This window comes from Colias croceus, chromosome 12 (assembly GCF_905220415.1).
Source record: "Colias croceus chromosome 12, ilColCroc2.1".
Lineage (NCBI taxonomy): Eukaryota > Metazoa > Arthropoda > Insecta > Lepidoptera > Pieridae > Colias > Colias croceus.
The window spans coordinates 656,494-683,870 of record NC_059548.1 but is presented as its reverse complement, the minus strand read 5'-3'; the positions used below and the strand labels follow the sequence as shown (position 1 = coordinate 683,870).

The window sequence follows — 27,377 nt, the reverse complement described above, 5'->3', positions numbered from 1 at the left end:
CCAGTCTTACATATCAGCATGCTCCATACCCTATCCTACGAAACAACACTCTTAAAAAGTACAACTACAACTTTTAAAAGCTCATTTATACTGTTCAAAGTAGTATTTGTATTCTCTTTGGTTCAAAGCGACCACCACGCGCATTGCTTCGCGAGGCCGTTCGATGTTATGTTTGCGAAACTATTTACATACTTACATATAAAGAAATTTGGACATCGAAAGGCTGATGATTGATGATTGATATAAAGAAATTTAACATATAATTTTTTTTATGTAAGAATTTGTAAATAGTTTGGAAAATCCAAAAGTGCACGCCTCATAATCTCATCCTTTACAATAAAATTGATTATTTATAAAGAGTACGTGACTATAAATATAAAAATGAAATAAAATAAAACATTTGGAAAAGTAAAGAAAGCGGTACCGTAATAATTGAGCTATTTTTCTTGTGGCCCCACCTAGATGTGAAACTGCGCAGGTTTAAGGGACTGACTACCAACTTATTTTTTTAAACCTTGGCTTATAGTATAAAGAATCGAGTTTATAATGGTGAATTTTGAGTACACTATAAAAAAAAAAAAAAGTCGATATTTTTTTTGTTTATTTAATAACAATTAAACCACATCGAATCAGACCCTGAAAAATGAAAGGGTTCTATTCCTGAGCATACTCAAGCGTAAGAGAAAAAAAAAGACTCGATTAGTAAAGTATTTCGGTCGCTATCGTGTTAACAAGAAAAAGGATCCGCACATACAGACACACGGACGTCCAAGACAGAACTTTTTTAAACTGTTTTTTAACTAGTTTAAATAACAAAAATGACATCAAAAATATCATGAACGTTAAAAATAGTGTTTTTTCTTAATATGTGTGTGTATGTATTATCTTACAAGTGCAATGTATGATACATAAAGACATTTTAAGTTTGAAAAATCAGATGTTTTGCGCGAAGTGACAGTAGTACCCACCTCAACGCTTCGCTTATGAGGCGTGCAAAATCTAACCTACAAATCAACAACATCCAAAAAGTCCCGTTCCCTCTAGATCCGCTCGCCGCTAGTGGAGACAGCGTGCGTGGTGTGCCCGCGCGGCGCGCTGCCCGACGCGTCGCGCACGCGCTGCCGCCCCATCCCCGAGCAGTACCTGCGACCCGACTCCGCCTGGGCCATCGGGGCTATGGCCTTCTCCGCTAGTGGGATACTGCTTACCGCGTGAGTGTCACACTACACTGCAGTGCATGTCCATACACTGTACTGTACATAGCACACTTCATAACAATACACTACACTGCAAAACAAAACATTACACGATACTGCAATGCACCGTACTACGCTACACTACACTATACCATACTATACGTGCCCGCGCACACGCTGCCTGCCCATCACCTAGCAGTGCCTACTCTGCGACCGGACTCCGCCTGGGCCATCGGGGCTATGGCCTTCTCGGCTAGTGGGATACTGCTTACTGCGTGAGTGTCACACTACACTGCAGTGCATATCCATACACTGTACTGTACCACACTACACCGTACTGTAGTACACTTCATAACAATACACTACACTGCAAAACAAAACAAATACACAATAATGCAATGCATCGTACTACGCTACACTACACTATACCATATACGTGCCCGCGCACACGCTGCCTGCCCATCACCTAGCAGTACCTACTCTGCGACCGGACTCCGCCTGGGCCATCGGGGCTATGGCCTTCTCAGCTAGTGGGATACTGCTTACCGCGTGAGTGTGACGCTACACTGTACACTGCACAATAATACACGATACTGCAGTACGTAGCAATCAGCAATGCACTGTACTGTGCTACACTACACTACACTACAGTACACTGCATATATGTCTTGTACATTATACGATACTGCAATGCACTGTGCTACAGTCTACACTATACTACAATGAACTACACCATAATACACGTCCCTGCATTGCCCTGCACTATACAAAAGACTAATGCAATACACTTAACCGCATTGTACTATAATACACTTCAATACATAATATAGAGACTAAACACACTTGACAACTTTACACTACACTCTACTGCACTTCACTGCACTGCTCTACATGGCACAGTAGTGCACTACGCTACAACACTACACGGCACAAAATTCTTAAAAGTACATAAATCACATTTCTGAGTTTGATTGCAAAAGCATTTTAATGTTATTGTTAAATTTCTTATTTTTTATGCGATTGCCTAACTACCATAAAAGTTAAATTATTGAGCTAAATATTGGCATGTCCTTAGTAATAACACTCCTAAAATACTTGTGAAGAATGTAGTTTTGTTATAAACCTTTCCTCAGTGGGATGATAGAGCACAAAGTCTCACATATCTATAATTCGCTCCACCTAAATTCGATTGATATAAACCCACAAAAAGTCCAAAAATTCTATTCGCACGTGTAGATAGCACAAAAAAACTATGATATACGGTTTCTAAAAGTGAATAGAGGCGTAGAAATTTTATTTTTGCGTAGTAACAATAAAATTCCCTCGCAAATTGGTATGCGGGTCCCATTTGAGCTCAAATAAAAAGTACCTACAAGCTTGTTATTTCTAAAACCGATTCGAAAGATTTTTTATTAAATATTCCGAAGCTCGACGCGGAATGGATTTTTTTTTTTTACATAAAATCCATTAATTGCATACGTTTTTATTTTTAAGTTGGTTTTCAGACTAATGAACGCTGTATAAAATAAAAAATTGCTTGAAAATCGAGTTCCAATTGCTGGTGTTGAGTTATTTTTATCAGCATCTTTTTTTTCGCAATATTAACTTTACAAATACTATAATATAAATAACGAATAAAATAAAGATAATGAGTAAAACGAAATGAAACAATTCTCAAAATTTTTTCAATACAAATTAATGAATGTCTCTACGGAGTAATTAACTTTCCGACTAAATACCTGTTTCTAATTCACAGAACATAGGCTAACTAACAGCTTCTGTTCAATTTGCTAAACTGTTAAATTAATGAGAAACGAAATTATCATTCAGAATACTAATCAAGGTATAGAGCGTCTTATTTCATGTTATGGAAATGAACTTAAAATAAATTGACATAATAATTACCATGCCAATTTTAGAAGCTTCTTAAACTAATGTCTAGTCTCGTACAGTGCCGGCGTTAGGGGGGGGGGGCGAGAGGGGGCTATTGCCCAGGGCTATACTTAATCTTTAAATTATATTTATTCCTTAAAATTCATTAGGTACAGTTATTTTTGATATCTAAAAAAAACAACAATTATTAACAACTTTTTCCTTAGGCCTTTCCAAAATTGCACAGATATCGTTCAATACCATATTATCCCACCCTATTTTCATGCGGCTTACAATCTAAAACCGATCAACAATGCTCGAAATCTGTCAAGAAACAGAAAAACCGATAAAGCGGATGTTGAAATACGTCGACCGTGGAAGGGGGTCAATTATAGACCGTCAATCGGTACTTTTGAACCGGAATAGAATTCATACTTTGACCCGCGGTTTAGATATTCAAACGTACAATTTAAATGTTTTTCTTTATTATTTTCGTACATTTTTTTAAACTATTTAATGTGCTTGCTTTACGTTATTATGCTATTGCATTGCTTCTATCGCGGGCCTTGAGCGCGGGGACCGAATCGAGAAACTCCGTAACGAAAAACCTCACGATCCCCCACTCCGACGGGCGGAGGTGTGGCTTGAAAGTGTGGAGGAAGGAAGGTGGAATTCCTCCATCGAAAAAGGAGAATTCTCGACCGGTCTACTCGACTGGCCGGCCGTTATGGCCCCAATGGATGATGTCGGAAAGTTGTATAAATATAGCTCTGTACCGAAAAAATTTCGCTTGCGCGATTCAGAGCGAGGTGTCGCTACAAAGGCATAGCATGCAATAGCTTTACCGCGGCAGTCTCCGAATGCCACACGTCGTTTTTATTAAACTACACTAAAAAATCATCTTTAATTTGCAACAATAGTTTATGTAAAATTAAAAGGATTTTTAAAGGTCTCGTGACGAAATTAAGTTTAATTTTAATTTCATTTTAAATTTAATGGATTTTATTTAACACGACGTTTAATAACTTTCATGTCACAACCAATAATCATGCACATTGTAGTGTTTTTGACACATTCAATATTAAAATTACATTATTTTAAATTTATATTGTTTAAGCTCACGCATTCTGTGTATTCATTGTGAAAAATATTTATTTCAAAATCTACGTTTTTTTTAAATATAATCATCTTCTAATACGATTGTATTATAATTAATTTCCAATTAAATATATCTTATTGTCAAACCAGAAAAACTACTACAATAATACGATTACAAATATATTTTTACTTTCCGTGTATAAAGCGCGTCACACACGGTGAAGATACTATAATATTTTATGTTACCCGAAATTTTGTGTCCAGTGTCAGTGTTTATAGTAAGGTATATTATAGTATCTTCACCGTGTGTGACGCGCTTAACAATCTAAGTAGATACATTTTCATATGAAACTTCTTTAGGCGCGTTGAGAGTAAAATTTCAAGGTCGCGTCATAGCTAAACCTTCACGTCATAGAGTAAGGTGATGATTTCGGTAAAGAAGTTTCACTTCTGACACGAGTGCTCGGCACACACGCTCTTTTAAAGATAAATCAAATGTTACAATAATACTTTGAGGTTTTTGCTTTCCGTGTAAATTATATTATACCTTCAATATTTTTTTTTATTTATCTATACTTTTTGACTGACCGGTTGGCTTGTAGGTCCTGCCTTCCAAGCCAGAGGTCGTGGGTTCGATTCCCACCCGGTGCAAATATTTGTGTGATGAACATAGATGTTTGTTCTGTGTCTGGATGTATTAACATAATATCTATTTACTTAAGTATTTATTTAAAATTATATATATTTATCAGCTATCTAGTTTCCATAACACAAGCGAAAGCTTAGTATGGGATCAGATCGTGCAATAAATATTTCAGGACAATTTTCACACATTAATATTTATTTATTTAATTAATTTATATAGTTTCGTGTTCGGCGTGTGGGTCCGTCACGGCGGCACGCCGGTGGTGCGCGCGAGCGGGCGCGAGCTGTCGTACGTGCTGCTCGCCGGCATCCTCATGTGCTACCTCGTCACATTCGCGCTCGTCTTCCGCCCCACAGACCTGCTGTGCTCCATACAACGGTACGTGCACACACACACACAGCAGATATGCTTTACGTCCACACACAGCAGAAATGCTTTACGTCCACACACAGCAGAAATGCTTTACGTCCACACACAGCAGAAATGCTTTACGTCCACACACAGCAGAAATGCTTTACGTCCACACACACACACACAGCGGAAATGCTTTACGTCCACACATAGCAGAAATGCTTTACGTCCACACACACACACACAGCGGAAATGCTTTACGTCCACACATAGCAGAAATGCTTTACGTCCACACACACACACAGCGGAAATGCTTTACGTCCACACACACACACACAGCAGAAATGCTTACGTCCACACACACACAATGCAGCAATATTATACGTCCCCCCCGTGAAGTAAAGACTAACAGCCATCCTACGGGGATACGAACTGGAGAAAGAGGGTTGTTTTATTCGGTATGGACCATGAGACCATGATCAAGACCGACATACCAGGTCATAGATCTAGACCTGAGATACTTAATGATATTTTTCCCTCTATAATAATAAAAAACACACACACACTCACCTGCTCTGCTGGATATAGCGGCTTGTGCTGCACACACACATACACACACTCAAAGGCATAATAATACCACAGTATTACCATATTTCCTACAGTATGGCGACGAATGTACTTGTGCAGAGAAACGGAGGGGAAATGGCGGGGGGTCGGGCGACGCGGGCCGCTTAATGCAATCACGCTGAGTTTGCATTAACTATCGCGAAAGGACGACGCAGTCGTATTTTTTGTGTAATAATTTTATTATACACTAGCTTCCGCCCGCGACTCCGTCCGCGCGGATGTCGGTCTCCGCGTGGATGGTTTATTTCTCCATTTTGAGTAACTCTGACAATGACATCTTATAAATATCTAGTATAAAGACCAAATACGGCTCGACCTGTAATAATAAGCAACGTGTGTACGCGGTTCTACAGAACAATGTCTATGGATAAAACTGAAAAATTAAGATAATTTTTTTTCTACGTATTTTTCCAGGATAAAAAGTATCCTATTTTACGCCCAGGATAATAAGGTATAATTATACCAAGTTTCATCCAAATCGAACCGTTAGTTTTCACGTGATGTCTTCACATACAGACAGACAGACAGACAGACAGACAAAAATTTTTTTAAACACATATTTGGGTTTGGTATCGATCCAGTAACACCCCCTGCTATTTATTTTTTCAATATTTTCAATGTACAGAATTGACCCTTCTACAGATTTATTATATGTATAGATAGGTACTTACATATCCTATTATGGCGCGCAAAAACTGTTCCGTTTTCGGATGTAAATCTACATTGAAATCCCAGAAGGAAACAATATTTCAGAAAGATTGTATTAATTGTATCTGTTGAATTAAAATCAAAGCTATGTATATGTTGTCCTCATTATTTTCTAATCAGATTGTACATCCCAATGCGCATGCATTACTTAGTTAAATGGTATAATATACAATTAAGAACATCCAAAAATAAAGTGTCCACGTAAATAATATTTAGCAGTGCAATATCTGTAATTATATATTTATGAACAAATAATTACATCAGATTTAATAATCGCAATTATTTTGAATGTACATATGAATAAATGATTTCATCATAATATTAATAATCACAATTGACAACATTTCATTTTTTATAAGGCCATAAAAGAAAAATACCGTTTCTTTATTTTGCTCTTGCGATTACAGAAAAAAAATTATTTCATTTTTTTATCGCATATTTTAAGAGAAATTAAATAAAAACGATAAATGTGATGATGACGTTATACATACGGAGGAATAAAAATGAGCCTTAGCCTAATTTAAAAAAAGTTAAAAAAAAAAACTATCACTGACATTTACAGGGTATGGCATGTGTCAAATTTCATATTAATGTCATTTTTGTGAATGAATAATGTCAACAAACTTTTAAATCGTGTTATTGTGTTTTGGTTTTCTAATTTAATCTCATTACCGCGATGTTTGTTTGATTGGAGTTGGACCAATTTATTTATATAATACAAATAGTGCCTATAGTATTCATAATTTTCTTGAAATAAAAGACTTTGTTTACTCACTAAAAGTTGTATTTATTTAACACTTTCCAACCTTTTTGGGATAGTATATTTGCTTCCCAGAAATTTCCAGCACCTCTTAACAAATCCTGCATAAAGTCATCATCATCAGTACTTGTGAATAAGTTTCTTTTGTTTAAAATTTTGATCAGCAAATAACAATATTTACAAAACTTGACGAATCAAAGTGACAAATGTGCCAAAATGTCAACTGTCAAGATTTCTTTTTAATTTAAACTAGTTATGTGGCAAAGGAAAAAATGTATTCCTCCGTATGTATGACGTCATTTGGCGCTTACGACATTTTAGAATAAGATGATTTTAAAACTCAAAAAGATGAATGAAAACTTCGATATTTAGAAAAAGCAAAAAATACGTGTATCATAATTTTTGATCTAGTTTTCATTAAAATAAAAAATTAAGTAGCTTAAAATTTTGAAATGTTGTCAATTGTTTTATTTCACATTTGTTGCAACCCTAGCGTATTTTCGTGTGGCAGCGTAAGTACCTACGCTGGCGGCGGCATCGCGCGACATCAAAGGCGTTTCCTTACTGTAGGAAATAATATTTTAATACTGTGATAATACCGCCACCTGTTCTGTCACTTACCATGGTCGAAAATATAAACTACACGCGCATTGATCTAGCCAATTCCTATTCTATTAAAAAACTCAACTCTACACTTAAAATTTTTCCGTAACTAACCTCCACTGAAAGTCATATATTTCTAACACTGCAAGAATTCCAATGCATACAGTCAATGCAAAAAAGATCCAACGTTTTTACTAACATGAATAGTCTTTACAATTCTCTTCATTCAAGTGAGCCTTTATACAAATATGAATGAATGAATCGTTATTATATTCATCAGTGTAGACTGACATAATATAATTTAATGACAAGGTTAGGGCTGAATAGTGCGGGCTAATAAAGCTTTAGTTCCAATTTCCATTATACTTACCGTGAACAGTCTTGAAAGAAAATATTGTGTAAGAAAAGATAAGACCTTTCAGTAGTTTTAAAAAGTTAAAAGGGTCTGTTTGAAACGAGTAGTGCGTTGAAAAAAATCATTGTATGAATTTATTGTTCTATTTCACGCCAAAATGACTAAATAAATTTATTTGAATTGTAGAATTTAAAGTCAATAGATTTGGTTTGAAAGGACATAGTATTTGTGAAAATGATTATATAAATCTAGTGAACTGTGGAATTAATATGATGTGCATGTTTTTGTTTTATATCGAAGTGTTCTTGCGATGCGTAAAATGAACCATTTTGAATGTAGTCCATATTTTATTGGGTAAATTAATAAATATATACCTTTTGCGCTATACGGTGCATTTTTGTCATATTACAAACTAGATTTCCGCCCGCGGCTTCGCCCGCTCAGTCAAAGAAAAACCCGTATAGTTCCCGTTCCCGTGGGATTTCCGGGATTGCGTCATTTTCTCGGGATAGCCTATGTCCTTTCTCGGGTATCAAAATATCTCCATACCAAATTTCATGAAAATTGGTTCAGTAGTTTAGGCGTGATTGAGTAACAGACAGACAGACAGAGTTACTTTCGCATTTATAATATTAGTATGGATTAATTTTTATCAACACGCTTTGATTAGCTTCACCTGTAGGTACGTTTGTATGTTTGATGGTAACCCGTGTCCTTAAAACTCGAATTTAACCCTTTTAAACGGGCATTTCGTACTCTTATTAAGACCATTGACTATACGAAATACTACTTAACACCCAGATACAGAGCAAACATCTATGTTCACACAAATATTGTGTGGGTGGGAATCGAACCCACGGCTGGTTTAGCGTCTAGTACCGTGACCTGTCTCTCAGTGCCAGAAATGAGAAAGGGAGCCTCCTCTTAACCCACTGAGCCCCGAGCGGCCCGATCCGGCCACGATACAATAGATTTTCTATTATGTCTGTGATTCCCGGGGTTGAGTTAATAAATTCATTTGGCTACCCAGCTTCGGCACGGGCTTCTGCTTCACGGTGGTATACGCCGCCCTCCTCACGAAGACGAACCGCATCGCGCGCATCTTCCGCGCGAGTCGCCGCTCCGCCAAGCGACCGCTGCTCATATCGCCCTCCTCGCAGCTTGCCATCTGTGCTGCGCTGGTTTCTGTGCAGGTTAGTTCCTTACAAAAAAATGAGAAAATAATAAACAAAAAAGAGTGTGTGTACTTATGTACACGCGTTAGAAGTTATACTTCTTTGGCGTATGGAAAAAAATACTAGAAACAACTTGAACATAGTTACACACCACCTAGAACTAACTTCATGCTGTTAAATTTAGATGTCGGTGTGCGCGCGCATCGTAAAAATTCACTCTCATCATTTTTCTCCATCGCGCCAAAAGAAGTTATAACTTCAAAAACTTTAAAAAATTACGCATAGGTACGTATTCTGAATTCTACTCACAGAAAAATAAAAAATATGCGTTTGGACCTGATCATTGAGTTCGGCCACAGGTTCGGCTCACATTAAAAACAAATATATTATGGTATGCGTGAGTTGCAGAATACTGAATTCTGCTAACAGATCGTACACTACAAAAAATAAAAAACTGAAAATAAAATGAAAAAAGATGATACGCGTCCTTTGTATGGTAATGGACTGTCCTCACCGCTCGTAGGTTAGTAATAAATAGGAAATAATATTTACGTTTAGAAATTAAAGGTTTTAAAGGATTCTCGTGATTTATTGATTATATCACAAACCCTTGACACCAAGATGGTACGCGGTTATTAACATGAGTGCTGATTTACACAGGGTCAGTAACTGACTACAATTTCGAGGCAAATCAGTGCTGACCCGAAAAAAACCCTGTGTAAACAGATTTGAAGTCAGTACAGAGGCTTGAAGTCAGCGCTGAGTTGAATATTCGGACACGAATATTTTAAAGTCAGTTGGCGCCCCCCGCCACCCCCGCACCCCCACGTCAGCCAAATAAACCCCGTGTAAACAGACAAGTGAGTGCGTGGTTAGTCACTGCCGCTGCGTTGTAGAGTGACCACGTTTTTTTCGCTTGCGATAAAAATGACCCGTAAGCGAAGACGAAACCTTAAATTTGGTGCAATTATATGGCAAAAACGAGTGCCTTTGGGATATTAAATCGCTAAATCCATTTTCTTACCCATTGTCGTTTATTTTTAGTTATCTCATTTTCTACAATTTCTATTAAATCATTCAACAGCAAAATTGATAAATTTATAATTAAAAAAATACAAATATTTAAATCGTCGTTTCATTTGTTTTCGTGAATTCATTTTTCCCACTGACTTCACAAACGTGTGGTCACCGTGAGAAACGCACCACTACTACTTACTTCATGTAAACAGTTAAAGTCAGCCAATTTCGGCGCCGCGACTGACTGGTCTACTGACCCTGTGTAAATCAGCACTGATGTAAAGCTTCGTGTTCATGGTAAACTGCTATTTTTAACATATTGGCAACACTGCCTGTTGCAGAATTCATTAAGTTGAAATCATATTATAAAGACCCACATTTAAAAAAGTACCTTCTTTTACTGCACTCGTAAAGTCAGAGCATGATTTAAACAGCGCTTAAATAATTTCGCGCTACACTTGAAAAAGGTACAGAATTCCCGCCGTAATTAGGCTAACCTCGCTGAAATTTAACCCATATTTAAATAACTCTGTCCGTATAATGATGTGTCTGTAACAAAGCCTTTTTTAAATTAACTCTGACGCTTTGTAGCATTTTCTGAAGCTATAATTACTAGAAGTTTGACCGTCACTTAACTATTATGGGTTAGTATCCAAAGAAATGAAAGCTCAATGTAATATAATTCTGAGTCAAAATAAATTCCAAATAAAATGTAGTTAACATAATAAAGTTTGCGCCTTCGCGTTTAACTAGCATCGTACATGTCCTTTATTTTTATGGTTGCCTGGAAGAGATTGTTTTAAGCAATAAGGCCGCCTATTGTGCACTCACCATATTCATGTTCTCCTTGTTAAATGATATGTGTTTTTATTATTTGTAGTGTATAATACAGTGTCATAAATAGAAAAATAAATAAATAAAATTACACGTAGATACAATAATATAGTAACTTATAAAAGAATTGATTGAATAATTATTCAGTCTCTTACCCGTTTTTAGTTTATGGTGAAACACATTCAAAATACGCGAAAATATGTTTTCCTTAATAGGTAAATTAATAAATCTGAATGTTAAGTACAGTTCCAAGAATTTAAAAATGTTTATGAGTGTAAAATTGTTTCCAAAGTTAAGTGCTAAGTAAGCAGATTAACAAATCTCCGCTGACAGGTTTTGGTTCGGCGCCAATTTCCAACATTGCGGCGTGTTCACAGATTATAATAATTATTTATGTCACATTCCTCCGGATATGTTTAGCATAAAGTGGTTTATATTAAGTTATTGTTTCATATTAAATTCAATTCAACTCCACAACCGCACTGCGCGACACAAACTAAAATACCATCCTCACCACCTGGATGCGTGGCGCTCGTCTACTGTGCGATTCTCGAAATCACGAGACACTTTTTGCCGAGAACTACCGACTATAACTACTACTAACCGAATCTTGAAATGCTAATAACAATTAAAACAAAGAAAAATAACCTCTCAAGTATTACGGTACTCGTCGAGTTCTCTAATCGTTTTCACATCAATCTCGAATCTAAAATAATTAATCACGCTTTATTTAAAATACCGCTGCAAAGGGTGGATCTTTAGGTTAACCACAATTAATAAATTTCTAATGACTCAGCAGTAATCGAGACTAGGCTATGAGTTTCCTTTTATTACGTAGGAAGTATTTTAGTATAAATAATTATGGTTTAGGGATTGTATATTGACTTTATGTAGATTGAAGGCCTTTTATTAGCCACCTTTTGATTAGGTATGATAATGAAGTACGTGCAGGCATTTTGATTTCAAACTTTGTCTATAATGTTTTGATTTCGTCATAATAACGTTATGCAAATATTGATGTTTTAGCTCTTTTGATTTTGTTATACCTAAGTATCCTTTTTATATTGTAACTAGCTGTGCCGCGCGGTTTCACCCACGTGGCTCCGCTCCTGTTGGTCTTAGCGTGATAATAATATATAGCCTATATTACTCGTGGACAATGTAGCTTTCGATTGGTGAAAGAATTTTTAAAATCGATCCAGTAGTTTATGAGCCTATTCATTACAATCAAACAAACAAAGTTTTCCTCTTTATAATATTAGTGTAGAAAAAAGGAAGAGGCATCTTTTCCTGTATTGAAAAACAGCATCCCAAATTCTACATACTGCAAAACATAAAAAAAACAAGCAAGGAACAGATGTGAAATATTATTTGACCCAAAAGCCAATGCAAGATTTGCCACTTGTAATAAAATGAATAGCGTGCCAATGTGGATGATTTAGAGCTGCATATTATGGCAGTTAATATAACATCGTATGCAAGATTTATCAAATGGTTAAATTTACGACCGTTTGAATGCACACCATGTTTTAGTTTGACGATATTGGAATAAATGATGACGACAGTATCTATGTCGATTTAGTAATTCAGAATGCATAGGTTTAATCGTTATGAATTACAAAATTATAGAAAAATATGGGATCTCAATAAGTTAACTAAAGAAAAATCTATATTCAGACATAAAAATCATTAACAATAAGTACATATTTTTCTCAATTCCTTACACTTGCTGACATTAATTGTTAAATTATTATTAACTTCGTTTATCAACAAGCTATAGCAACATTACTCAATGACAATATTTCAGTGACAACCTCCAGCTTTGAACTGAAGCATAGAGGTTACCACAAATCAAACATACGAGTCAGTATTTACTATAGAATCTATTCGGACTGCATTCGATTGACTCCACTTGACTGATTCGTATTTAGCTTTCAATGTGTGAATATCCCTCACATTCTAGGATTTGAACTGATTATTTTATTATGAATACAAAAATGTGTGCGTGTAGGTACAAGTGTGTCCACGTAAGAAGTGAAACTTCTTTATGAACTTATTTTTCAAAAAAATAATTTACTGTATGCAACTTTACAGAAATACGTCGGTCGAATCACGCGTGGTAGGGATAACAAAAAGATGGCGCGTAACGGAAAAATGTCACGCGTAACGAAAAAATGTTACACTAAATTTTTTTCCAACCTCGATAAAGAAGTTTCACTTCAAAAATATTGTTCTAAAAATTCTAGTGTGGTATTATTAAAAACACTCCTGTCAATTATATTTCCCAGTTTCATACGTAGAAATTAATATTTCCCAGTTAGTTTTATGAGAAATTTAATTTGATTACCACACATCAATTACCATCAAGGGATGATAATCAATTAAAATTTGGTCCTATATCATACAACTTTTGATAAAATAATTAACAAAGAGCTTCACGTATAGAAATTCCACGGAAACCCTAAACTATTTGGGTTGATTACAAGATGAGTTTACGAGGGCACAATAAACTCGGTTTTTAACGAGACAGTCAGAGTGATGTTATATCTTTAAATTAGTTTTCGAGTAAGTTAGGGTTTCCACTTTATTTGTATAGGTTTATCACGTTTTGTAATCACGTTGCTCAATTACTTGTTTAGGGTATCTGCTTTGTTAATGCAAAATGAGTTAATTGTCTATTTGTCTGCAAAGGGGATAAATGAAAAACCTCGTAATATATCTTGAACCACGTTTAATTATTCTAATAATGGATTCAGTCTTAATATAATATCTTTTTGATACGGAGACCTTTCATTTTCATGGATTCTCTTCCTCAAATTTCCCAGTTCATTCCTTTAGTTTCATCGTCAATCTTTTTTCTTTTGATGCCAATAATCGAGCAACACATTTGCTAAAGCAATAGCTCTGCAAATTTTGACGAGTGGTGGTGGTGGCTTACCATCAAGTGACCTACGTGCTTTGAACTCGATTGATCCCTCGGGCATAAAAAAATATCAGTGTGTCTTGAAAGTGTCTTAAGTAGGCATCCATTATCGCACGACTAGCGCCTACAATCAGTGTGGAACTTTAGCAAGTGTTGTTGGACCTAGCTCCGTATCACAACATATTATAAAGTCGCTTCCCGCGTCTGTCTGTATTTATGTTAGATCTTTAAAACTACTCAACGGATTTTGATGCGTTTATGCTTTTTAAATAGATAGATTATTCATGATGGAGGTTTTAAATATATAATTTATTACTTTATTTCTAGATAAAGCGGGCGAAGCCGCGAGCGGAAAGCTAGTAAGAGATAAATATCTAACAGCAGCATTCGTTCCAGGTACTCATAGTAGTAGTGTGGATGATAGTGGCCCCAGCGCGCGCGATGCACCACTACCCGACCCGCGAGGACAACATGCTCGTCTGCGACTCGTACGTCGACGCGTCATACATGATCGCCTTCTTCTATCCGATCGTGCTGATCCTCGTCTGTACTGTGTATGCAGTATTGACCAGGAAGATACCAGAGGCGTTTAATGAGAGCAAGCATATTGGTAGGTATTTTATTTATGTATTTTAAATATGGGAAGCGAAGCTAGTTGAATAAATTGTTGAGTTTGGATTTTGATTAAACTGTGTTTTTATAGGAAACTTGGCTAAAGTATCTTGAACTTCTCGTAGTTAATGGTAATATGCATTGTTTAAAATAATGTCAATTCTAAGTGTCCAAAGTTTAATTTATTATAATAAATTTTGGGTTTGTAATGAATTGCCAAATATTTCATTTGGAATGAACTCTCGTTGCTTTCTCCGAATTTCTAATAACAGTCTTAATGTAGAAAATCTTAATTTCCTAAATTTTAAATATTTATAACCCTTGATTATGTTTAATATTAAATAAACTTAAATTACATTTTAATGGGATTGAACACACATTACAGAAACCGATATTACTTGCAAAATAATATTTCTATTTTAAAATAAACTAACTAGCAAATCATAAATACATGTGCACCTATTGCTTTGTCTTTATCCACAAGTTCGTCAATCAAGCTTCACTACTGAGCTTAGTCATTGGAAGTGAATGCTCGAAACAATACTGATGTGTCCATCTTGAATGTAGATCGATTAATGTATCCATAGAGAATAATAAATTGCTTCTACTCGACAGAAATATAGATGACTGTCTCAGTAAATGGTGCAACGTTCGAACATCGAGCTAGTAATGCTCTTGTTGAAGTAATGATTAAACCAAAAGTAACTACCTAATTCAAAAACTTTCGTTTTATTCCTTTGGATGCCACCGATACTAAAATTTTTAAAAATGTATTGGAGATATTAACGCATTGGGGACTGAATATGAAACGGGTGACCATACATAGCAATTGATTTCGGGACTGACGTCTTATCATCCGTTAAGGAGTCATCATAATATAATGCCATTCAGATAACTGTTTTCGTGTAAAAAACATAATATCTTTTAATCATTTATAGCATTATCTTCTAATTACCTTGCTCCAGACTTATTATAATATCAACATCAAATACTATGCTACAAACTCACATAACATTCTACTGAAACTGTTATTAACTTCAGTCAAATAAGGCTTATTAGGAACTAACTATTGAAATCGTAAACGTTCAAACACGCGTCAGCTAATTGCCCGACGTCAGCGGGATCAATAATTGAATTTCAATTAGGATTCTGGTTTGGGTGTTTATCCAACAATGCTGTAAGCACATAACGCAAGGGATTACGTTGGATGTGCATTGTACTTCTGTCTGTCTCGTATTCACTCTGGTCTATTTATATACATGTCAGGAATTCGCAGTATTATGTTAGAACACAAAACGGACACATAAATTTTTCAGGAAGAATAGGGTGTCGATGCTAGGACTTATGTATTTCTGATACATTTGACTTCTGAATTCTGATATACCTCAGTAAATTATAATATTTATAAAGCTTAAATAGAATGAAAATAATGCTGCACATAGCAAAGCTCAACTTGGAGCTCTTCTCAATGAAATATTTTCCACTGAAATTAATTAGAGGAATTTACCAATAGATATTGAATTTTGAAATAGATATTAATCCAACACTCAACAATCTTCCAGCTGAGAGCTAAAATTATGTCCTAAAATAGATTAATTATTGCAGATTACATAGAGATTTCGCAGCCGGTGTCATAGACATTAAACATCATTAATCTAAAGTTACAAGCTGAAATGATAAATCCTTTAACGAGACATTCGTACCAGAGATTAAATTTTACTTTTGGTCATTAATCTTGTCAAAAATGTCCCGAATCGGACGAGAAATTGATTTATTCGAGGGCTTAGTATTGTCAATGGGCTAACTCCACCGATATGATGTATCACCTTATGAAATTGCTCGCCTTTAAAATCCAACGAAATTATGAGCAATGTATCAAATAATTTTGAAATTTCATTCGATCCATTAAAACACATTGGTGTGTACTACATATGGCGCAGAAGTCAATATTTTTATTCATTTCTTTATATGGCTAAGTATCAATTTGTGATCATTGAGGCACAATATGGCATACTTGTGTCGTGCTAACTCCACAACACATTCCATTTCAACAATTTCACTAAATTGAAACGATTAAACTGAAATTAGTTCAATTTCAAACTAGCTACTTTTTATCTAAACAATTGGAAAAAGTCATCGTCAATTAAATTAATTCATAATGAAGTATTTGGTAAGCAAAATTGACAGAGACAACGCTGACGACCTTGTTGACGACGTTAACAACGAAGACAAGGTTGCAAATTAAGGCTATGTCGCAACAAAACAAACTGTTCAACTCACGAAAAAATATATGCGTGTACTAGTTAGTGTACACACGTAAGAAGTGAAACTTCTTGTTATGTTTGGTAAACTAACAATATTTGTAACGTAGTTTCACATCTTGAGCTATCGTACGAGTGGCTCAGTGGAACTAACGTGGAGCATCGATCCGCGGGTCGTGAGTTCAAATCCACACGAATCTCATTGTATTTTTTATAATTATTAATATTTTTAGAAACGTCTGTAAATCCTTATCGGATTGTCATTGAAAGGTCAGTGGCCGTTGAGCAGTGGATCTCGGCACACTGGTTGTTGGTTTAATTTGTTTGAAATAATAATATGTAATAATTAGTGTGATTATCCTAAGTTTGTGCTATTATTTTCGTGCGAGAAGGGGTAAGTTGTAGTTTTAGTACTATAATGTTAAGATTATAAAAACTCAAAAGTAAATAAAATTGTGTTTTGTTTGTAGCCTGTATGAAACGCCTTCGATCTCACGATAAAAATTGTACGCGTTCGATATCCATACGACTGTTTATTACTACCGGAGCTAACTAAAGGCAGGGATTGGAAGGATCCCGTTTAATGAATAAAATCCTCCAGGCGCCCTCATTAATTTGCTAAGATTACTTAGATATAAGTTTTATTTAAATAAGCTAGTTAGTTACTACCTACTACTTAATTATTATTATCCTGTGGTTAAGTATAAACGATTTTTATAATAAGTACATGTAGTTCTTAGTTACTTTAAGTTAACATTTCTATTGATTGTCTACGTCAATGAAATAAAACGTTTTCTTTATAAAAGCATAGTTGTTTGTTTCCAAATTCATATATAATATCAAACTAACCCATAACAAAATGGCGCCCAACGTTAAAACAATGGGATTATTTTATTTATACTCTAATTATTATTCTAATTTAACAAAAACGTATGCTTGATATTTTTAATTACCTACACCGAGATAAATGAATTTGTAGAATTCGCTAGCGAGTTGATAGTACTTAAGTATCATAATAGATAGCCTGCTTTATTCTTATTAATTCTTTTAGTTTTAATTCAGCATTGAAGCTTGTTTAAATACATTGTTTTAGGAATTCGTGTACTTAAGTTGCTTTAATACTTCAACATAATATTTGTATTTTATTAGTCTTGTAGTTTTGTTGTTATATGTATATTTTGTGGAATGCTGGAATATAAGGTTAAAGTGTTTCATGGATTGTGATTTTTTTATACATATTTAATTGAGGATATATAACAACTTATTCGTTCTTGCACGGTTTTACTAGCGCATAAATTCTTATAAATTTTTATAGTATACCTACCGTTTAATTATGGATCCACAGTATTTGTTAAAGGATGAGGTGGAGTTTGAACTCGCGTGCCGTGGATACGTGCATCCAGGGGGCTTAGCCTCAGCATTAAAACTTGTTTTAAAAAAAATGTTACATGTTGAAAATTTAAAACTAGTTACGTATGAATTAAAAGCACCCAGCCAATGTAGTGAAAATCCTAGTAAGGAATTAGATATATGCTCAGATAAATTAGATTGCATTTTACGTTACGTGTCCGAATTAAAGGAAAAACCCGATAAGCAGCTTTATAAACGTTTAGTCTCTCGTTTATTTCATGTGATGAATAGGTTAAAATTCATTGAAGCAGCTGAAACATTAGATAAGGAGAAGCACAAAGCTTTGTCGGATAAGGCTGTTATATTACTTAATGATTTAGAGGCTAAGGATGATATGGAGGATGATGATAAAATTACTAAGGAAATGAAAGAAATTCTACAAAAATCATTGGGTGAAGATAGTCATAAGATACTTAATGAATTGGATGTTGACGTCATTGGGCCGTCGACATCTAAAGTCCCCTGCGAAACGTACTTAGACAAAGAATGCACTTCGAAAGTAGATTTAGAACAAAAGCGAGTTAGCTTTGCTCATGATGATTTAGGCATTCAAGATTTTCATGATAAATTACCGGCGAACGTTTTTAACTCGACGTCAGTAAATGATGCTCAAGTGACTCAAATATTAAGACACAAGTTGGTGCCTATTAGCCAATGGGGTGTTCAGTTCTCTGGCGACACTAGTATTAGTGTTAACGCTTTTATTGAGCGAGTGAATGAATTGAGATACGCTAGAAATGCAACGGATGAAGATCTTTGGAGACACGCTATTGATTTTTTTAAGGGAGATGCTTTAATTTGGTTTCGCGCTAATAGAGAATACATAGAAAACTGGAATGAACTAGTCATCTTATTAAAACGTAATTTTCAGTCGCCGTACTATCAAGAAGAATTGCTTGCTGAAGCGAAATCTAGAACACAGGGTTCTCATGAATCTGTGGTCATTTATGTATCCGTCATGCAAAATTTATTTAATAGACTTCCAAACAAAATTTCGGAAATGGAGAAAATTATGATAATCATAAAAAATCTTCAACCGTACTATCAAAGAGCAGTATGTAGGGACGTATTTTCTTCTATTTCCGATTTGGTTAATGTTTTGAGAATTTTGGAAAGAACCAAAATTAATTGTGATAACTTCATAGAACCTAAATCTTCTAATAAATCTATGGAACCGGATTTAGCCTATAAGTCTAGTATTGAAAATAATCATGAGATACATGAAGTAAAAGCTTCAGTTCCAAAGACATACAGCAATAAACAAAGATGTTGGAATTGTCGTGAATCTGGACACTTATTTCGATCTTGTGCAGTACCCAAGCAACGACTTTTTTGTTATAGATGTGGTCGATTTGGCATTACATCTAAAGAATGTAATTGTATGGGAAACGAGAAAGGGGAAGGGCAAGACACTGCCAACTAACCTTTCCCCTTGGTCGAGATAGTATTGAGTGGCAGAATTGGTTAAATTACGTTCGGCTATTCATGTCACAAGAAGTAATTTCGCCTCTCACCTTTCGGAAGGAGTGTGATAATAGGTCATACGTATGTATTGACATCCTTGGTAGAAGAGTCAATGGCTTATTGGACTCGGGAGCTACTAGATCCGTGGGTAACTTAAGGTTTATAGAATATATAAAGGTTGTAAACTTGAAAACGCAGAAACGAGAACCCGTTTACATTTCTACTGCAGATGGAACTAATCACACTCTTTCTGAAATTGTTGATGTACCCATTAAATTTAATAATAAATTTCACATCATGTCGATATTGGTAATGCCTAATTTGTCTCAAGACCTGATTTTAGGCAAGGACTTCTTTGAATTATTTGATATAGGGTTTACATTTAAAGGTTATGATATAAAAGAAGGGCTACATATTAATACGGTATCAGATGAAGAACCAGCAATTATAAGTCAAGAAAATTTAAATGAAAGCCAAAAAAAGTCTTTATATGAGGTTATTAATTATATTAAGGAAGAAATTGGGTCAGGGTTAGGTAGAACAAAGATTCTGAAGCATACGATAGATACCGGTGATAGTAAACCGATATACCAAAAGCAATACAATTTTTCTCCAGTTATTAAGAAAATTATTGAACGTGAACTAGATGAAATGTTAGCCATGGATGTAGTGGAGCCATCTTACAGTCCTTGGTGTTCTCCAATAGTACTAGTTAAAAAACCAAATGGCTCCAATAGACTTTGTTTAGATAGTAGGCAGTTGAATAAGGTCACTAAAAGAGACACATACCCCTTGCCTAGAGTGGCTTCTATATTAGACAACTTGCGACACTCAAAATTTCTTAGTACTCTGGATCTTAAAACGGCTTTTTGGCAAATTGAACTGGATAAGTGTAGTAGAGAGAAGACAGCGTTTGCAGTGCCTGGTCGAGGGCTGTATCATTTTAAAGTAATGCCTTTTGGTCTTGTTAATGCATCACAAACACAACAAAGACTTATGGATATTTTATTTCATGCCTTAGAGGGCAAAGTTTGGGCTTATCTGGATGACATTGTTATTTGTTCCGAAACGTTAGAGGAACATCTGAACATTCTAAAACAAGTGTGTAGCATATTAAAAGATGCCGGTTTAACAATAAATATTGAAAAATGCAAATTTGCGCGTTCAAGTATGCGTTTTCTGGGATACATTGTAGATAAAGATGGATTGCGTACTGATCCTGAAAAAGTGTCAGCTATTATAAATTTCCCAAGACCTAAAAATTTAAGAGATTTAAAAAGATTTATTGGAATTGCAAGTTGGTATCGAAGGTTTGTTAAAAATTTTGCACTTATAGCAGCACCCCTCCATCAGTTGACAAAAGGGAGAAAATCAAAAACATTTAAGTGGACTGATGAGGCAGATAACGCATTTGTTAAGGTAAAGACACTCTTAACCACCACGCCAGTTATTTGTTGTCCTGATTTTAATAAACCTTTCATTATTCAATGCGACGCTTCAAATAAAGGTATAGGAGCAGTCCTATGTCAAAAGGTTGACAATGTCGAGAAACCTATAGCGTTTCTTAGTAGAAAACTTAATGATCGAGAACAATTATATACGACATCAGAAAGAGAACTTTTGAGCATTGTTTATGCTATAGAAAAATTCAGACCCTACATAGATGGATCGCATTTCGCAGTCGTCACTGATCACAGTGCACTAAAAATGCTTCATAAAATGAAAGACCCTCATGGTAGACTTGCGAGATGGGCCATGAAATTACAGCAGTTCAGTTTCGATATAATCCATAGGCCCGGTAAATCTAACGTTGTTCCTGATGTTTTATCACGATCCATTGATGCCCTTGGAGACTGTATAGAAAGTAACTTTTTCAGCATTTTAGAGAAACATAAGGACGAATGGTATAGAAATAAAGTTTTAAAAATTACTAGTGGCAGCCAGGTTCCTAATTGGCAAGTGAGAAATGGGTTATTATATAAGAAAATTCATCTGAAGCAATATCCAGATAAAGTTAACGACTGGAAATTGTACATTCCGCATGCACTCAGAGGTGATGTTTTGAAACGTTGCCATGATAATGTCACTGCAGGTCATTTGGGAGTACGGAAAACTTTATTTAGAGTAAAACAACATTATTACTGGCCTGACATATTAAATGATGTTAAGGTGTATGTTGGGAAGTGTGAAGTGTGTGCAAGAGCAAAAGTGTCGCAACAATTACCCTTAGGGCATATGGGTAGTCATCGAACAGTCACTAGACCGTGGCAAGTGATTTCATTGGATCTTATGGGACCATTTCCTAAAAGTAAGAACTGTAACACCATGTTACTTGTCATTACATGTTTGTTTAGTAAATTTGTTCTTCTATTTCCCCTACGAACGGGAAAAGCCGATAAGATTTGTGACATTATTGAAAAACAGTTTTTACTGTTTGGAGTGCCTCAAGCGATTATTTCAGATAATGGGAAACAATTTGAATCCCATTTATTTAAGGATTTGATGACAAAATACAATACCAGTATCTGGTATACGCCCAGTTACCATCCCCAAAGTAACCCAACAGAACGCGTCAATAGAGTTGTTGGCACTATGATCTCAACATATATTAATAAAAAAAAACATAATGAATGGGATGTACATTTACACAATTTTGGTCATGCCATTAGGACATCGATTCATGAAACAACAGGTTTTACACCATCATACCTATTTCTTGGTAGGGAGACTGCTGTACCTCCAAAAATCTTAAATTCGAGGGATTCGCAAATAATAGATGTTGACTCTATCGTCATTAAGACCGATGATTATTTGATGGATTTGAAGAGAAGAAGCCAACTCTTTCGCGATGTTGAGCATAAAATTAAGACCTCGCATTATAAAAGTTCAAAATTATACAATATTAAACGTAGGCGGGCAAATTTTAACATAGGTGATGTAGTTTGGAAAAGAACTAAGTTGCTTTCTAATGCTAGTAATAAATTTATGGCAAAGTTAGCACCTAAATTTGAAAAAGCCATAATAGTAGCTAAGTTATCAGATAACATCTATCGTCTTAATAATTGTCATGGTAAGTCGATAGGTATTTGGCATGCTAAGGATTTAAAGCCTCTCTGGCGTGAACATAACGCATGAAAGAAATGAGATGCATAAACTATGACATCTCATTTCTTGTGTTGGTTGGGGGAATGTTATGTTTGGTAAACTAACAATATTTGTAACGTAGTTTCACATCTTGAGCTATCGTACGAGTGGCTCAGTGGAACTAACGTGGAGCATCGATCCGCGGGTCGTGAGTTCAAATCCACACGAATCTCATTGTATTTTTTATAATTATTAATATTTTTAGAAACGTCTGTAAATCCTTATCGGATTGTCATTGAAAGGTCAGTGGCCGTTGAGCAGTGGATCTCGGCACACTGGTTGTTGGTTTAATTTGTTTGAAATAATAATATGTAATAATTAGTGTGATTATCCTAAGTTTGTGCTATTATTTTCGTGCGAGAAGGGGTAAGTTGTAGTTTTAGTACTATAATGTTAAGATTATAAAAACTCAAAAGTAAATAAAATTGTGTTTTGTTTGTAGCCTGTATGAAACGCCTTCGATCTCACGATAAAAATTGTACGCGTTCGATATCCATACGACTGTTTATTACTACCGGAGCTAACTAAAGGCAGGGATTGGAAGGATCCCGTTTAATGAATAAAATCCTCCAGGCGCCCTCATTAATTTGCTAAGATTACTTAGATATAAGTTTTATTTAAATAAGCTAGTTAGTTACTACCTACTACTTAATTATTATTATCCTGTGGTTAAGTATAAACGATTTTTATAATAAGTACATGTAGTTCTTAGTTACTTTAAGTTAACATTTCTATTGATTGTCTACGTCAATGAAATAAAACGTTTTCTTTATAAAAGCATAGTTGTTTGTTTCCAAATTCATATATAATATCAAACTAACCCATAACATTCTTGATGACCTTATTTTTCAAAAAATAATTTACCATATGCAACTTTACAGAAATACATCGAATCACGCGTGGTAGGGATAACAAAAAGATGGCGCGTAACGGAAAAATGTCACGCGTAACGAAAAAATGTTACACTAAATTTTTTCCAACCCCGATAAAGAAGTTTCACTTCAAAAATAAAAGCTCAAACAGAAGCTTCCACGTATATTTTTAACCGACTTCAAAAAAAAGGAGGAGGTTATCAATTCGACGGTATGTTTTTTTTATGTATGTACACCGTTTACTCCGAGGTTTCTGAACCGATTTACGTGATTCTTTTTTGTTCGATGCGGGATGGTATCGAATTCCCATAGGAATCCCATTCCCCGGGTCCCATAAAAATTTTATTCGGATAGGCCCAGTAGTTTTTATTTTATGACCATTTTTGTCTGTAGGTATTTGTAAATTTTGCAAACTTGCAAGTTTGAAGTCGGTTGTTTTTAACGCAGTTATCACTTGTCTTCCCCAGGCTTCACAATGTACACAACATGTGTGATCTGGCTCGCGTTCGTGCCGCTGTACTTCGGCACAGCGAGCCACGTGCCGCTGCGCATCACCAGCATGGCCGTCACCATCTCGCTCAGCGCTAGCGTCACACTCGTTTGCTTGTTCTCGCCTAAGGTGAGTGTCACGCGTATATTTGTTACCGTATTTGTCACGCGTATACTTGTGATCTATCTATACTTATTACTTATATAATTAAGTTTGTTTGTTTGAAGGCGCTAGTCTCAGGAACTACTGGTCCGATTTGAAAAATTTTTACGGTGTTCTAACACCTACGATGGATATAGAGCTTATATATTATCATAGGCTTGTTACTTGAAGAATTTCTTGAATTATTTATAATGCTGCAAGAATTTATGTGATTTCTAGGATAATTTCAAGTGATTTGTGTTAAATTTAATATTTGTTTGCTTGTATAATATTAATTGAAGAGAAAATAAGGTAGTTAAGAGATTTTTCCTGATAGAGTTTATAGAATCAAAAGTTGTAGGTACTTTTAAGTCTTTTTATCCAAAAAAAGAACATTGAATTAATATGGATCATATTTTATTTTCAACATAGACAGACAACGACAAATATTTTAATCCAACTTGCGAGTCATTTATCTTTAATATTATCCATCCATTTACCTACAGGAGCTCTATCCTTCAAATGTCTTCACAAAAATATCAGCTGTGTCTGGTCTAGATTACCTTAGGTTTTATTTTATCCACTGAAGTAATTTTTAATAGAAGTTTATATCCAGACACTTTCAATTTTTGTTAGGCAACACTTACAGTCAGAGGTACAATATTGTTAGGCAGTATCGGTTATTTTTTTACACCAAACATCATCATTATTTAGATTTCATATGATTGGTTATACTTATTATATATCCTTTTTGCGAGTGTATTTCCTACATTTATTTGAACATGAACATAGATGTTTGCTCTGTGTCTGGGTGTTGATTATCTATATAAGTATTTATTTAAAATTATATTGTGTTGTTGGATGTTTATCAGCCATCTGGTTTCCATAACACAAGCGAAAGCTTAGTATGGGATCAGATCGTGCCGTGTGTGAAAATTGTCCTGACATATTGATTTATTTATTTATTTATTACAACATAAACATAATTATACATTTTGTTCTGCTTCTTTGAGTTGCATTGTATTTGTGCATAAACTCAAATGCCAATTAGATATATCGTCACTTATTTATTTTATCTACTAAATTTGTTCGTCACTACTGCAACACTGTTCCAATTGCAGTTGTACATAATCCTGGTCCGTCCGGAGCGCAACGTGCGGCAGAGCATGATGCCGGTGCGCTTCAGCCGCGCGCCGCCGCGCTCCCCGCTCGCGCACAGTGAGTCGCACACACACACACACGTGTACACACCACTCTAGTCACACACACACTCGCAACGCAACGGCATACACACCGCACACACACACGTACGTCGTACATGTAATAATAAAAAATTGGTTGTTTGTAAAGTAGGTTTACGATCGAGATGTTTACGTGATAACGTCTTATGATGAGATGAAACGCTCGAGATGAGACGGGAGATCGGTCCGTCTCTCTCTCGTTATAGGTACCTGCGATCGCGCTCGTGAGGTTTTAGTGTGACACAAGTTTCTGAACATGTCACCCGACTAAAACGATTTTAAAGACGTTATCACGTCAATAATAAAGCCTTCTTTATTCCATAACTCAAATTTTACATTTCAAATGGTGTTAGTATTATTAGTAGGAATCTTCCAAAGATTTCTGTCTTTTCCCTGATAAATCCAATTTTTCCCCGCGACCCCTATAAAATCATCACGTACATGTACCTATACATGTACATTTATACGGCACATGTTCATACATGTATACAGACAGACACGACTCATATCATACACCACATATCGCACACACGTAAAAACATCATACCGCAAACACACACACAATCCTCACACGTAAACTGCGCACACATACACGGCAGACATGTACACTATGCTGATGATATCACAATACAGCCCTACTCGTACATGCACTGCTCTTTGCACACTATTATACACATACAGTATACACACAGTCATGTACTGTTGTGGAGACAGCGTTGTACGTCTACATAAACATACATGTAGTGTTGTAATTATGAGCACAGCCCTTGTTGTTTACGCAGCACACACGTACCATACACATATTTCTGAAAATACTGCATAGCAATATAACTTTTAAAATTAAAAAATAAAGTCAAATAGAAGCTGGTACTTCGTATTAAATGTTTCACCACTTCCATGGGTCATCTCTTATTAAAGTGAATATTCTGTTATGTTATCATCAAACATAATTATAAAATTATGGGGTGTTAATTAAAATTATGGCAATTAAATGATTTAACCCTCATCCTAAGCAATCAGAATCCTTGTGTTCAGAGCACGGATTGCCGCGGGCTTGACGGGATTAATCTTTACGGAATACATTCTGATCCCTTTTTCGGAAGACAAGACGCTTACCCCGGCTTCGTCTCGATAAAACGTGAACTCTAAATTATAGAATGTCAGTGAAAAAATAATCTTCTATACTGATCTAGCTTTTTTACATGATTGATTAACGCAAACTTCCTATTATCTCTTTTATCTTTATCTTCATTGTAAATTTTACCTATATACTAAGCTTTCCATGTGGCTACGCTCTTCTGATTAGGTACTTTTTTTAACCTTTAGTTTTAGTATATTTTACTTATTATATTTTTTTTCCAGAACCATCATGCGCTGATAAAGAAACTCAAACTGAAACGGCCGACTTCAACAAACTAACGAACGGACAAACTGTTCAAATGAAAGCCGCTGACAAAGAGATAGAAATGGAGAAAGAGAAAGAAGATAAAAAGAAAGAGAAACATATCAAGATGGCGAACTGCGAACGAGGCGCGACAAATAAACCGGAATCTTTATAGCAACGAGCCTCTTCCAAA

General features: G+C 35.3%; 1 protein-coding gene across 1 annotated transcript; it reads left to right on the top strand.

Moving 5' to 3' along the window:
* The first annotated feature begins 18 nt into the window (after nucleotides 1–18).
* Nucleotides 19–27,359, top strand: LOC123696193 (metabotropic glutamate receptor 2-like). Its single transcript, XM_045642253.1, has 8 exons — nucleotides 19–165; nucleotides 1,045–1,211; nucleotides 5,032–5,190; nucleotides 9,247–9,409; nucleotides 14,562–14,775; nucleotides 24,396–24,547; nucleotides 25,681–25,777; nucleotides 27,163–27,359. Exons 1-8 carry the CDS (start codon nucleotides 19–21, stop codon nucleotides 27,357–27,359), a joined length of 1,296 nt encoding a protein of 431 aa, XP_045498209.1.
* The last annotated feature ends 18 nt before the right edge of the window (nucleotides 27,360–27,377 follow it).